Source organism: Tachysurus vachellii, chromosome 13, assembly GCF_030014155.1.
Source record: "Tachysurus vachellii isolate PV-2020 chromosome 13, HZAU_Pvac_v1, whole genome shotgun sequence".
NCBI lineage: Eukaryota > Metazoa > Chordata > Actinopteri > Siluriformes > Bagridae > Tachysurus > Tachysurus vachellii.
In genome coordinates, this window is record NC_083472.1 from 18,872,312 (window position 1) to 18,886,982 (window position 14,671).

The window sequence follows — 14,671 nt, forward strand, 5'->3', positions numbered from 1 at the left end:
GAAATAATGAATACCGTGTCCTGTCGCGTGCTGTTCCCTGTAGTGTTAAACCCAGACAACAGCTTCGAGATACTGATTGACCAGACGGTGGTGAACAGCGGCAGCCTGCTGAATGATATGACCCCTGCTGTAAACCCTGCCGCTGAGATCGAAGATCCCGACGACCACAAGCCCGAGGACTGGGACGAGAGGCCGAAGATCCAGGACCCAGATGCTGTCAAGCCCGAAGACTGGTATGTGCTTATATATGTGCGCCTTTACAAAGATCAATTCCTTTAATAGTCTCAGAAGTTTAATGTTCCAGGGGTGTGCTCTCCCTGTCCTGTGGTTTTTTTGGTTACCTGGGAACTACAGTGTATATATACTGGCCAATTTATTAGGAGAAGCCTACTAATACTGGGTAGAAGTTCTTCCTGGCTTGTGTCCCATGGTGTTCTTTCACATCTCAATGGCCGCTGTGTTTGCCAAGAAATACATTCTCCACACTGATACCCAGCACCTTCACCAGCAGCCTGAACTACTTGACTTGAACATTGACAAAATGCAGGTGCCATGTGCATGTTGCACCATAAATTGATTCATCAGTACAAAAAAAAAAGCAGACATTAAGGCTAATAATTGAGGCTGAAATCCCCCATGCTATTAACTGGGAAATGAAAAATTCAGTGAGTTTTAATTCACCACGTCTTTGCCTGTGGTGACTCATAAGTGTATCTGTGCCATCTCTTTCATTTTATCATTGGTGCTTAAATTTGGTCATCAAACTATTTTTTGACAAGTGACTCAACTCTCCTCGTGTCCCGTGACATTTTCCTGTATAAGCAATAGCTGCCACAACAACATCTGTCGTTCCCTCAGAAGTTTAACCCCAGTGTCATAAAAATGGCACTAACAGACGCTACTTAAGATATTTTGATTTTACTGAGACAGAGAACTAATGTCATGCTGTGCTGCTGTTATTCCAACATCTATCTCTCTCTCTCCCTCTCTCTCTCTCTGTCTCTCTCTCTGTCTCTCTCTCTGTCTCTCTCTCTGTCTCTCTCTCTGTCTCTCTCTCTGTGCCAGGGATGAGGATGCGCCAGCTAAGATCAGTGATGAAAATGCAGTGAAGCCTGACGGCTGGCTGGACGATGAGCCTGAATACATTGGTGACCCTAATGCCATCAAACCAGAAGACTGGTAAAGTTCCAACTCTGTTTATATTCAAACTTACCATGAACTAATAGCTACAAAATGTAGATCTGCGTTCACTATATAGGGACGTGGAAAACTGGTTGCAAGACTGGTAGCATAAAGTGCTCAAAATTGGTGTTGGTAGGTGTTAAAATGTCCATGTAACATTATTATGGTGTGATAGTAAATGGCCTAGTAAAGATGGATCGGTTTTCATCTGAGATTTTAGCTTTATAGCCTGAGGATCTCCGGGCCATGTGCTGTTCCAGATGCCGGTTTGAATTCAATTAATGTCATTTCCCAGGAGCAAGCGAAAATTAGATTGTGCGTGCGTGTGTGCGTGCGTGTGTGCGCGCGTGCAAGTGCGTGCGTGCATGCGCGTGCAAGTGCGTGTGTAATCCCTTTCTATATCTGTGATTTTCTGTTCTGTGCTCTGTTGCTTTCTCTCTCTATAGGGATGAGGATATGGATGGTGAGTGGGAGGCTCCCCAGGTCCCTAACCCTGCCTGTGAGTCTGCCCCAGGCTGTGGAAAATGGGAGAGGCCTCTGATTGACAACCCCAACTACAAGGGCAAGTGGAAGCCACCAATGATCGACAACCCCAACTATCAGGTAATGGTGCAAAATCTGCAAAAGAGTTACCTGTTGAGAAATGTCAGTATTTCTTGTCTCCTTTCATTAGCATGGGCCTCATTTCTCAGGGTGAGAGTTTAGCTGTTACATTGTAAATGTTGCAGCTGAACCCGAGCCTGCAGTGTATGTGACGGCGGTTTTAGCATCTTTAATCTGATTACGAGTCTGTTAGGAGTAGGGTTGCATGGGAATATATAGGAATTAACGGGAATATATGGGAATTAACGGGAATATATGGAAACTGGGAATTTTTAAAAAAATGCAGAGTTGCCTATAACAAGGAACGTAAATGTAGTTCAAAAAATCTTGCAGCATAATTTTGTTTAAAACAACAAGATTTAATGCAATTTAAGTTGAATTTGTACCCTGCATTCCTTGGTCACTTGCACACTGCTTACTGGAGGGCCATTGAGGCCACACCCCCTGCATGTACTTGCATTCTTCCATAACATGCACAGTAACACTTTATTTTAGGGTCACTAGTTGTTTATTAGCATGAATATTAATAGAATATTGGCTATTTATTAGTACTTATTAAACACATATTATTATTCTGCATTACCTTATTCTACATTCTTAATGGTACCCAATACCTAAACTTATTAACTACCTTTCTAACTCTTAATAAGCAGTAAATTAGGAGTGTTACCACATGCACAGATCATTTGATGGCCCTCCCTCACACACTCACTTGATTAAAAAATGCTTCATTTTACATTTTGATTGGGACTTTTTTTTAGAAGGGCAAGGGTGGGGGATGCTTTCATTTTCCAGCAATCATAGGGAAATATGTTTGTTACAGTTATTAAGTTTGTTTATTACAAGCATAATAATGTTTATTATACTTTTGTCTTACTCAATGAAATAATCAAAGTTCTGCTTATAATTAAATCAGTCAAGACGTCATTTTTAAAATTTGTATTACCTTGCATGCATGTCTGCTTATGACCAAACAAAATGTTTGTTTGTATATGATATAGTTTATATACATTTCCCTATATTTCCCAATAATTTCCATAAATTCCTGTAAATTCCAATAAATTCCTGTAAATTCCCAATCAACTTCCATAAATTCCCGTAAAGTTTCCAATTTGGAATATTTCCAAAATTCCCCAGATTAAGTTCCTGTGGAAATTTACCGGAAACTTTCCACCCCTTTGCAACCCTAGTTAGGAGTGAGCATTAAGCTTTAAATTATTGCCTTCCTCCTGGTCGACAGTTCAGCTTCACTTGGTCTATCAGGAAGAGTCACATCTGCAATACTTTTGCAAGTCAAGACATCTTCTGTCTGGCAAGCTTGCTTTAATAAAAAATGGGTGTCTGTTATTTTTATCTGTTTAGAACAAAATATATGTTCAGTCCAAATAATGCACCCAAATATGAAGTGTATATTTTGTGCCATAATCATTGCCTTATACGTTCTGGTAAAGTGCTGAATTTTACCTCTCACTATAGGGAGTTTGGAAGCCCAGGAAGATCCCCAACCCGGACTACTTTGAGGATCTGCATCCATTCCGCATGACACCTGTCAGTGCTGTGGGTCTGGAGCTCTGGTCCATGTCATCAGACATCTTTTTTGACAACTTCTTCATCACATCGGACCACAACGTTGCCGAAAAGTGGGCAGAAGAAGGCTGGCGCCTGAAGAAAGCCGCAGAGGGAGCAGCTGAGGTACTCTTCACTCTTATTCATCTCTCTCTGTGTGTGAAGTGGAAGAAGATTTCTTCTATGGGTGTCTTTGGTGCTTTAACTTGCTGTTTTGAAATCTTCTGGATCCAGACCCCCTTCAGAACGTCTGATGAAATCTGTTATTGCACCATAGATTTATCCAGAAATAATTTAATGTGTATTCATTTTAACCAGAAAAGGAGAGACGGGGAGCTAGACAGGGACAAGGACAGAAAGAGAGAGACCGAGAGGGAGGGAGGGTGAGAGCGAGACAGACAGACCTGAAAAGAGTCTGAAAGAGACAGGCATGGGGAATGAGAGACAGGGAGAGAGAGTGAGAGACAGAAAAAGTGAATGAATTCGTTCATGATTGGCAAACAAAATCAAACAAGTGGAGAAATTAATGTACTTTAATAGAATTAAATCAGACTACACAGACAGGAAGCGAGGTAGGCAGACAGAGACGGGAAGAGAGACGGGGACTGGGACAGGGAGAGAGACAGGGACTGGGACAGGGAGAGAGACGGGGACTGGGACAGGGAGAGAGACGGGGACTGGGACAGGGAGAGAGACAGGGACTTGGACAGGGAGAGAGACAGGGACTGGGACAGGGAGAGAGACAATGACTTGGACAGGGAGAGAGACAATGACTTGGACAGGGAGAGAGACAGGGACTGGGACAGGGAGAGAGACAGGGACTGGGACAGGGAGAGAGACAGGGACTGGGACAGGGAGAGGGACTGGGACAGGGAGAGGGACTGGGACAGGGAGAGGGACTGGGACAGGGAGAGGGACTGGGACTGGGACAGGGAGAGAGACTGGGACTGGGACTGGGAGAGGGACTGGGACAGGGAGAGAGACTGGGACTGGGACAGGGAGAGAGACTGGGACTGGGACAGGGAGAGAGACTGGGACAGGGAGAGGGACTGGGACAGGGAGAGGGACTGGGACAGGGAGAGAGACTGGGACAGGGAGAGGGACTGGGACAGGGAGAGAGACTGGGACTGGGACAGGGAGAGAGACTGGGACTGGGACTGGGACCGGGAGAGAGACTGGGACTGGGACTGGGACCGGGAGAGAGACTGGGACTGGGACAGGGAGAGAGACTGGGACTGGGACAGGGGGAGAGACAGGGAGGGACTGGGACAGGGGGAGAGACAGGGAGGGACTGGGACAGGGGGAGAGACAGGGAGGGACTGGGACGGGGGGAGAGACAGGGAGGGACTGGGACGGGGGGAGAGACAGGGAGGGACTGGGACAGGTGGAGAGTCAGGGAGGGACTGGGACAGGGGGAGAGACAGGGAGGGACTGGGACAGGGGGAGAGTCAGGGAGGGACTGTGACAGGGGGAGAGTCAGGGAGGGACTGGGACAGGGAGAGAGATGGGGACAGGAAGAGAGGAATAACACATGATGCATAAGAAACTAATTTGAAGAGTGACAATGTGCTTTATAGCACTTTATCATCAATGTTCTTAAACATTAACAAGTTCCTGTTATGACTTGTTATAAAGCATCTTTTCGTACCTTTACTGTTACACGCAGGTTTTTCATCTGTTTGTGTGACGTCTCTTATACAAATTCTTGTGCAAGTTATTATGGTAACATTTAGAAATGAATCAACACTTTCAGCACCAAGATATCAGCAGTGATTTGGTGTCGACTTGATCTAATCCAGAGGTATCATTTTTCTGCATGAACACGTCAGTGCCTGATTTGAGATCAGTTGAATTCAAGTGAGGAGGCAATTGGGCTGAAACCTCCGTCACGCCTTCAAAGACGTGATTGAGAGCAGCTATGTGTGTGCTTGTGCTTTTGCCTGCTCTGAAAAACTGTGTATCTGGTTCCATTTAACCCTGAGGCTTTCCCAAATGCCATGTAGTACTGCGTTCCTCTTGAGGGCGTGGGGTAGAGCTTTTGCCCACACACACACGCAAAAGAGAGAGATTGAGACAATGCTTTCATACTCTCCTCTCATATGTACATCCCATAATACTGACCTTCATGCCAGGTCCATGTTATACCACTGTGCTGCAGCCCAAACATCCATTTCAATCATTTTCATTTGAACAAACTGACATTGTGTAAATCTGATTACAAAGATGAAGCCTGAATTTTATACTCTCACACTTTTAGCAGCCCATAATATTATCAGCCCATAGTATTATAACTCCACTTCCCTACAGCTTATTGTCTCTAGCAGCGAAGCTCATGCAAGCAGCACTTTAATGAACAAAGTAATGAAGTAAACCGCTTCATGTGAGCTATCTAATCATTTCTGAATATTTCTATTCACAGCCGATCATAATAAGTATCCAGGACTTCACTGGATGTGATGTAGATCTAATCGGGAAAGGCGTTAATTGTTTTTCCAAATAGGTGTTTAATAAATAGAATAAAATCTTTTTTTTTTTGATAACAAGGAACAAAAGTATTTTATTCACTTAATGATGCTTAAAAGGTCCATCATGAATTCAAATCACATTACAGTGATGCCTCGAGATACGAGTGCTTTGACATACGAATTTATTGAGATACGAGCTGTGATTCGACCAAATTTTTGTCTTGATATATGAGCAAATTTTTGAGATACGAGCATCCGAGCCGCCGCCGCCGAAACAAAGGTCCCCAACAACCACGTGTGCTCTGTTTCCCCCGCCTCAGCTTCCCGCGTCTCACTCGGTTAAAGCCGCCTTTCCACTGCACACGACAAACGACGGTCGATAAAACGGAAGTCATTCATTTCCTATGGAGAGTCGCAAAGGCGCTGCGTGAGGTGCCGACCATCTGCGGATCTGTAATTTTCGGATCCGTTTTGAGCGTTGAATCCATTAAAAAATTTAACTTGTGCGACTACACCGCATCTGATATGCAGACCGGACAGGTTTTTATTAAAACGACCGGCAGATGTTAGTGAGGAAAGAGTGACAAAAAAGGCAAAAACAAGTAAAGAGAAACGCGATTGAGAAAATTACGCAAAATTAATGTAAAGAAAACAGAAATTGTAGCAATTAAGTTCAGTTAATTTAAGAGAATTTCAGTTCTGTCAGGAACACTTTGTCAAAAGAGAATTTATTAGATGATACGCGTACAGTTAGTGTTGGCGGTATGGTTCTGTTCTGGGCAAGAATCCACGCGCACGTCCATGCGCATGCGTGGACAGAGCTGGGAGAGCACGGACTAGAAAATAGAATAGACCCCCATATAACAGAACCACTAATCATGCATAGTATTAGACATGCTCGCTTACGCGTTTTTGGAAAGTAATAAATGAATGAATGGATAAATAAATAATGAAATAATTAGAGAGAGCGGGAGAGAGAGAGAGAAAAATATGTGGAGATTTATGACGTAAACTGGTACAACGAACACAGGTTCCGGCATGGTGGAGTCGGGTTTGGAGGAGGGAGTTTAGATCACGGCAGCAGCGAAGCGCTAGAGCGGCTCAATGAATGGGAATTTGGAAATGGTAAATGGATGTCGTAACCGGATTGGTGCGCGTCGTGGACAGCTGATTAACAGCTGATGCACGCTTGACGACGTGGGCTGCCAGAACTAACGCGATGCTTGATTTAAGTTCGTTAATTTTAGTGAAGTTTAGTTAAGTTCCATTTAAGTGTAAAGTAGCATTAAGAGTGTACAGTAGTGAGTAAGTGAACGAAAGTGAAAGTGTAAGTACGAGACAAAATTCCTCCTGTTTACTCCTCCCTTGCGCATTTTCCGTAAAGTAAAACCAGTTTATTTTTTTAACATTCTCTTTTATTACTGTATGTTTTTATACAATATTTGTCATTTATATATACATGTACTGTACATTTTTCATATTCAAAACACACAAACAAAACAACTGGAGTGGAATTTTGCGAGCTGGAACGGATTAATGGGATTTCAATTCATTTAAACGGGGAAAATTGTTTTGAGATACGAGCAATTTGAGATACGAGCAAAGTCACGGAACGAATTAAACTCGTATCTCGAGGCATCACTGTACATCGAGATCATCTTCATGTTGTAGAGTCTTCCATTCGGCAGGTGATCAGAGTTACTTTATACAGATCGTACACCACAGCGGATCAGTAGAACGTTCTTACCTTGTGTAGATGGCTGTAAGCTTATAAGAATGTTTGAGACTGCGTTCATGCTGTAGGTCTGTCCTCGTTTGTGTGTCGGGGCTCAAAAGATTTATTTATTAATTTTTTTTGCCGAAGAATTCCTTCTGAGCGTTTTGATACGTCATGCTTGTGTATTTATTTTCATTTAGTGTCAGCTGACGTTCCAAATTCTGTCTTTACTCTCCACCAGTCGTGGAGGCACAGGCACAAACTTTTCCACAACTCATTTACCAACTGCCTCTGACGAGGCTTGAGTTTGAAACAACTCAATAATAGTTGTTCTCAAGACTCAGTACGACGACGGCCGCAGGGGTCCTTTCATTTAGTCATAGTCAATAACCCGCTTACTGTGAAGTTATTTTCATTCATTGTCACGATGTAGAATTTTTGGTTAATATCCTTGGAGAATTCATAAAGGAGTTAAGAAGTTAACCACAGATCTACTGCAACACGCCACAACCCGATTTACAACAGGAAGTACTCAAAGAAAGTAGTCTTCTTTAACAACAGCTCTTTTGTGTGGCATTGTGTGAATGGTAGGTATGCAGAGGAGGAGGAAGGCGAGCGCTGTAGTGGGGGAAGCAGCAGCAGACAGTGTTGACTTTAAGGGTTGCTGGAGTTGTAATTCACTGGTGTGGTGTTGTGTGGGTTGGAGAGCACAACAAGAAGATTAACTGTTTTTTTTGGGAGCAGCTCTCGCAAACATTCCTGCTGCTCAAATGCCATGTTTCCCAAAGGTGGATTCCAACCACGCCAGAAGTGGCCGTCTTAGAAGGCCAGATTGTTAGATTTGTGGTTTTAAATTCGTTGATTTGATTCGAGTTCCTGTTGGAAGTTTGTTATATCAAGTTAAAACGAATACAGCAATAATAAACGTTGTTTAATATATAATAACCATTTCGTCCCACCTAAAGCCAGCTTCCCCATCATACTACAGCTCAGTGGCAAGTGCCTTGTTTAACTGCCCTGTTCACACCCGACAGTGCCATTGGTATTTATTTAAAGACCAAAAGAAAAACACCAAAATGTCAATATTCTAACACTCCCTTTTCTGTAAAAACCTTTTTTGTCTGCATGATTTTAATGTGATGAGAGACTGAGCCTTTTCTTAGGACCAACTCTAAAAGTCACTTTCTACAATATTTTGCACTCGCAGAAACAAATTTTTCGAACTTTCTGCAGATTTGAGCCCAGACGCATCGTGTGACATCACAACACTCATTCAGTCAAAGCCCTCGTTGATTCATGTGCCTCAATCATGTGTACAGCTATCCAAAGTAATATATATGTGCCTCACTGCTAGGAGTTTAAAATTGCGCTAAAATATGAAGTGTAAGATGTGTAGTGTTTACGGCACATGCTTTCTAGCTCAGGGATGTTTTTACGCTTCTGCTAGCATCCACCTGCTGTCTCAGCTAAGACTAACGTTCCTGTGTGAATTGTAGCCTAATGAGCCGTGAAGCTCCTGTACTTTGAGTTCTAACCCAGATACACAACGATTAGCAAGCGTCATTTACACCGCTCTCGGCCTTAACCCTCGTTTTGTGATGAACATCTTCACCACAATCCCCTGGAATAGGGAGAGCGAGGGCCTAAAGCTAAACGCATTTGGATATTACTAAACTACTTTTGCTTTGCTTTTGTGTCTGTGTGCTGGTGTATTATGACTCTCTAATTTGTCTCTGCTCTCTGTTCACAGCCCGGTCTTGTTAATCAGATGATGTCTGCAGCAGAAGAGAGACCCTGGCTCTGGGTGGTGTACGTCCTGACTGTGGCTCTCCCCATCGTCCTGATCTTCGTCTTCTGCTGCACTGGCAAGGTAATCTCTCTCTCTGTCTGTTTGTTCTTCTCTCTCTCTCTCTTTCTCTCTCTCTCTCTGTCTGTCCTCTCTCTCTCTCTCTCTCTCTGTCTCTCCCCTCTCTCTCTCTCTGTCTGTCCCCTCTCTCTCTCTCTCTCTCTCTCTGTCTGTCCTCTCTCTCTCTCTCTCTCTCTGTCTGTCCCCTCTCTCTCTCTCTGTCTGTCCCCTCTCTCTCTCTGTCTGTCCCCTCTCTCTCTCTCTCTCTCTCTCTCTCTCTCTCTCTCTCTCTCTCTCTCTCTCTCTCTCTCTCTCTCTCTCTCTCTCTCTCTGTCTGTCCTCTCTCTCTCTCTCTCTCTCTCTCTCTCTCTCTCTCTCTCTCTCTCTGTCTGTCCTCTCTCTCTTTCTCTGTGTGTCTCTGTCTCTCTGTGTGTCTCTGTCTCTCTGTGTGTCTGTCTCTCTCTGTCTGTGTCTGTCTGTCTCTCTCTCTCTCTCTCTCTCTCTCTGTGTCTCTGTCTCTGTCCTTCTCTGTCTGTCCTTCTCTTGCTCTCTCTTTCTGTCTCTCTCTCTTTGTCTGTCTGTCTCTGTCTCTATCTGTGTGCACATGCGCGTGTGTCTGCATGTGTCTATCATGTGTAATGATTGTTGTACTGCAGATCATCATTGTTCTGAACCTACCACTGTGCTGTAATTTATAGAAGAAGCCTGCGACCTCTGCTGCTGAGTACAAGAAGACTGATGAGCCTCAGCCTGATGTGAAGGAGGAGGAGGAGGAGGAGGAGGAAGAAGAGGATCAGGAAGAAGAGTCCAGGAAGGAAGAGCCAGGTATTTACACTGAGCAAACTAAAGTTATACATCGAGTTTGAAATCTAACCAATCTGCTGTGTAGGAAGTAGAAATGCCGCTTTATTAGGTACATCCAACACGTATCCCATGAACCATCATATAATGGCCTTTATATTAAATATCACCTGTATGTTCCAGCTCAGTGTATGTATATATTCTTAGACCGACTGAGTCTTTAAGTGGGTATCCTTTAAATTCACACGTGCACCGCGTTGTTGTTTTTGTTTATACGGAATGATTGAGTGTGGCTCTTCTCCCCTTTAGAGAAGAAAGCTGATGCAGAGGAAAGCCTTGCAGAAGCAGCTGCAGCAGAGGAAGAGGAAGCAGAGAAACAGGAAAACAAATCAAATGAGGTAGGTGGAGCTGTTGCAGAAATCTTTCTTTGTCTGACCGAAAATCTTTCTGTTTCCCTTTTTTTTCCTCTCCTGTCCTTGGTTTAGTTTGAGAATTAGTCATTGGAAGCACGTTATCATGATGACCACCATCATCGTTATGAAGAGGTCAGATACTTGGGCCTTTATTTTAGAGAGTGGATTGGAGAGAGCACATTGAAAAATGTAGTACATTGGATCTGCCACACATCAAAATCACATATGGCCCATAACTTCCTGTCTTGGAGTCTTTTATAAATTTTATACCACAGCCGTTTGCCAGCGATTTAGAATTGTTTTGCCCTAATTTTATAATTACATTTAATAAGGAATCATTCACATTATTAATCACAATACAGCATCTTTAAAAAACTTAATCAAGGACTAGCTTTTCGCTGCTGAATCGCTGACACTGGAGACTCATGACTGTTTTAAAGCGCATTAATGTACACCATGTAGCCAGAGCTGCTGTCCCAACCGCTGTAGTGGGAAAATAAATCAACACCTGACCAGTCAGGATCAAGAATTCAACAGTGCTATGGTGTAAGAGCGTATAAAGCTGTGCTTGAGGTGATTGTGTTTTCTTCTCTTTTTCTTTTCTGTGTAGAAACAAGAGGATGATGTTCTGAGAAGGTCCCCGAGAAGCAAACTGAGGGCTAGAAAGGACTGATGGACTTTTGCTATACCTGCTCAACCGCAGCTCAACCCTCTTCTGTGTTTCTCTTCCCCTGACTCCCTCCCTCCATCCATCTATCCCTCCCTCCCCTGCTCTCCCCTTTTACCCTTGATCTGTCCTCTGGTCTTCTGCTTCGTCCTCACCCAAGTGACTACAAAGAGAAAGAAGCAAAATGGTCCGACAAAAAGACTGGTGTGAGGAGGAGGAGGAGGATGATGATGATGATGATGATGATGACCATGAATAGAGTAGAAAACTTTTTTTTTTGTTTGTTTTACTAAAAAGAAATGGAAGTAAAATGGTTCCTTAAATATGCTGATGCTAATGTAAATCCCCCTTTGTCTTTATCCAAGCTGTGTCTCTGTCTCTCTTTCACAAACACACACACACCTGTCGGCATCTTGCTACTCGTCTTGCTAGCGTAATTCAGCGAAAGCGTTAGATCGTGGCAACACTACAGCACCATGCTTCAGGCTCAGATTTTAAGCAGACAAGCTCATAAATCAGAATGTGAATCAGGAGAAATCAGACTTTCGCTTCGATTTCCCTCTGGTAAAGTAGATGAGAAGGAAGGAAGGTTGATGGGATGCAATCACCGTCAGTTCTGTACTAGGCTCCATCTACTTGGTTTTAAGAAATGATTCCTTGAAGCCCACATGCCTCCTTTACACTCATTCCACAAAGATTGTGTTTTATTTTTGAACATTTCTTGTCATGATCCAGAGAACCCCTTGTACTTGCACTGTGGGGTGTCTACAGAGAACACCTGCTAGGCTTTAGATTTTAGCACACTGCCTTATTTGTAGAACGCAGTTAGCTCCTTTATTTTTGTGAATGTACTGTATGTTGTTTTGTTTTCCATTCTACTTGTTTGTTTCTAATATCTTTTGTTTGCAACAGATTTTTTTTTTGTACTAAATCATGAGTTTTCATACTTTTTTTTTTTTTTTTAGTTTGATGGTGTAAAGCAGTGACTATTTTTTGGACAAACACAACGTAACAGGGCTGATGTTTGAGATGAATAAGAGAGGCTGAAAGCTGAGAATAATTTTCATGCTATTGACCAGGTTATGAAATATTTAGTGAGTAAGGCTCATGGCCAGGCCCTCGGTGAATCATGACTGTATCTGTGCCACCTCTTTCATTTTTCCATTGGTGCCCTAAGTCAGCCATCGAACCGTTTCTGACAAGTGACTCAACTCTTCTCACTTCCTGTGACATCAATTTTGCAGCAGTAGCAGCAAAGAAAAGCAAATGCTTTTTTTTTTTCTTTCTTCTTCTGTATCGTTGCTAAATGGCGTTTTTATTCTGTAGAGGAGAAAAGTGGATTTTTGATGCAGTTTTGAATTTTTCTTTTTTAATTTGCTGCCATTTTATTGCAAAAAATTTACAAATGTTTATCCCCCAAAGACATGAAAATGGCACTAATATGGCACTACTTCAGCGCTGCCTAAAGACTCCATGAAATTTAGATTTTTACCGAAGTTGCTGACCTCCAACATCCTCTTGCCATCTAAAGCAGTTGAGGATGTTGCTGCAATTGATGTTCTGTCCCAAGCTTACAAAAAGCTGGCACTTTCTAAAGTAACGGAGTCTACCATTTAAATTCACAGTCGCTAATATCATGCCTCACTGCTGCGCTCTCTCTCTCCCTCCCTATCTCTCTCTCTCTCAACATCCTCTCTGGCTTTTAGTTCCTGCATCTTGTTTTGTCTAGTAGTTTTTCTTTACTTTTCTTCTTTTCATTATTTTTTTTTTTTTTTGTTACCATTTTATGTACATTACATCGGCCTAACCTGGATAAATGTGCTTATGTGAAGAATGATGGTAAGATTATCCCTAGTAGCATAGTGAGATTATGAACTTTTGTGATTGACTATGTATATTTGAGAGAACGCTCTGGATGTCTGGCTGGGGGGGAGGGATCAAAATCCATCATGTTACTTATAAAACTAAAATAAATGGATACTATGAAAGATGTATGTCTTTTCAATCATGACTTTGTGTGCTGATTTATTTGGATGTATTTTTCAGTCACCACATTTTTTGTGGTGTTTTTTAATTAATTTATTTTTGAATTTGATTTTTTTTCTTCCTTTTTTTTTTTTTTTTTTTTTTTTTTACAATCTTCTGTTGAAGGAAACAACCTTCTAATACGGCTGTCCGTGCTTCCAATTTTCTTCATTTTAACTGTTCATTTGACTTTTTTTCTTTCTCTAACACAGGAATTATATGAATAAAGGTGACATGAGCCCAAATACAGTCACCTAATTGTTTTGATGAATAAAAATAAATAATCTAATGAGAAGTGTGCAACATGCAAAGATATTCCGATTTTTTTGGGTTATTTCGTTCCTAATACACACGTACCCGGTCACTTTATCATGGCTGAAAATGACCGCACATTATTTCCATTTTGAAGTCCCTTAAAAATGTCTTGCCAATACAGAATGAGGTGTTCCTTGGGCAAAGTTCTGCACTAGCATCATGTGATGATCACATGACGGTGACATCTCATTGATGTGTTGAGCGATCTAAAATTAACTCCAACTGTAGGAAGTATGTCATCGAGACAGGACTATTTTAGGAAATATAAGCAATTAGTTCATTTTGAGTTGTGTAATTCTGCATTATATGGGTCAATGCAGACAATGCCTTGGTCAGGAAATTGGCTGTTGAAGTTGTTGACTTTAGAGTCAAGAACAGTTTAGTAGCTGAGGCAGTCAGTGGCGGGTACCAGTGGTTGCCATCTGACTCCACTCTCTGTTTCCCTGAACATCTGTCTAGTGTGAGGAGAAGTGCATTAGTGTAGGCCTTTAGTGTTAACTTTAATTGTAATATAATATTTCTCTTATATAAGAATTGTGTACGAGTCTCAACATTTATACAAAAATGTCATTCTTCAACAAATTGTATCATGGTGGTGAAGCGTGTATGGTCATATCACAACTCACATATCACAAGGTCCCTGGTTCAGAGGTTACAGTCACAGGGTTACAGTTACAGTCACTGCTGTGCTTTGAAAGTTCTTCCTGTGCCTGTGGTTTCCACCAAGTTTTCTGTTCTTTTGCCTACCAAAAACATGCCAGTGTCTGGACTGGATCCCATTGTGTGTGTATATGTTTGTGTGTGTGTTTGTGTGTGTATGATTGTGTGTATGTTTGTGTGTGTGTATATATGTGTGTTTGTAGTTTGTGTGTATGTTTGTGTGTGTGTATATGTGTGTGTTTGTATGTTTTTGTGTGTGTGTATGATTGTGTGTATGTTTGTGTGTGTATATGTGTGTTTGTATGATTGTGTGTACACTGAGTCCTTGTGCCCATTGTTCCCAGGGGTAGTGGGCATTGGATCCACCGCAAAACATTGTATTGAAAGTGAATTAATAAATGAATGAAAACC

General features: G+C 42.2%; 1 protein-coding gene across 1 annotated transcript in view; it reads left to right on the top strand.

Moving 5' to 3' along the window:
* The window catches only part of canx (calnexin), a 28,045-nt gene extending 14,774 nt beyond the window's left edge, over positions 1–13,271 (top strand). Inside the window, exons 8-15 of the mRNA XM_060884487.1 lie at positions 44–233; positions 1,066–1,179; positions 1,629–1,785; positions 3,262–3,477; positions 9,284–9,403; positions 10,078–10,204; positions 10,490–10,578; positions 11,204–13,271. Of these exons, the coding sequence (XP_060740470.1) occupies positions 44–233; positions 1,066–1,179; positions 1,629–1,785; positions 3,262–3,477; positions 9,284–9,403; positions 10,078–10,204; positions 10,490–10,578; positions 11,204–11,266 (1,076 nt within the window). The 3' untranslated portion in view covers positions 11,267–13,271. The remainder of the gene's footprint in view (positions 1–43; positions 234–1,065; positions 1,180–1,628; positions 1,786–3,261; positions 3,478–9,283; positions 9,404–10,077; positions 10,205–10,489; positions 10,579–11,203) is intronic.
* Positions 13,272–14,671: the final 1,400 nt, after the last annotated feature.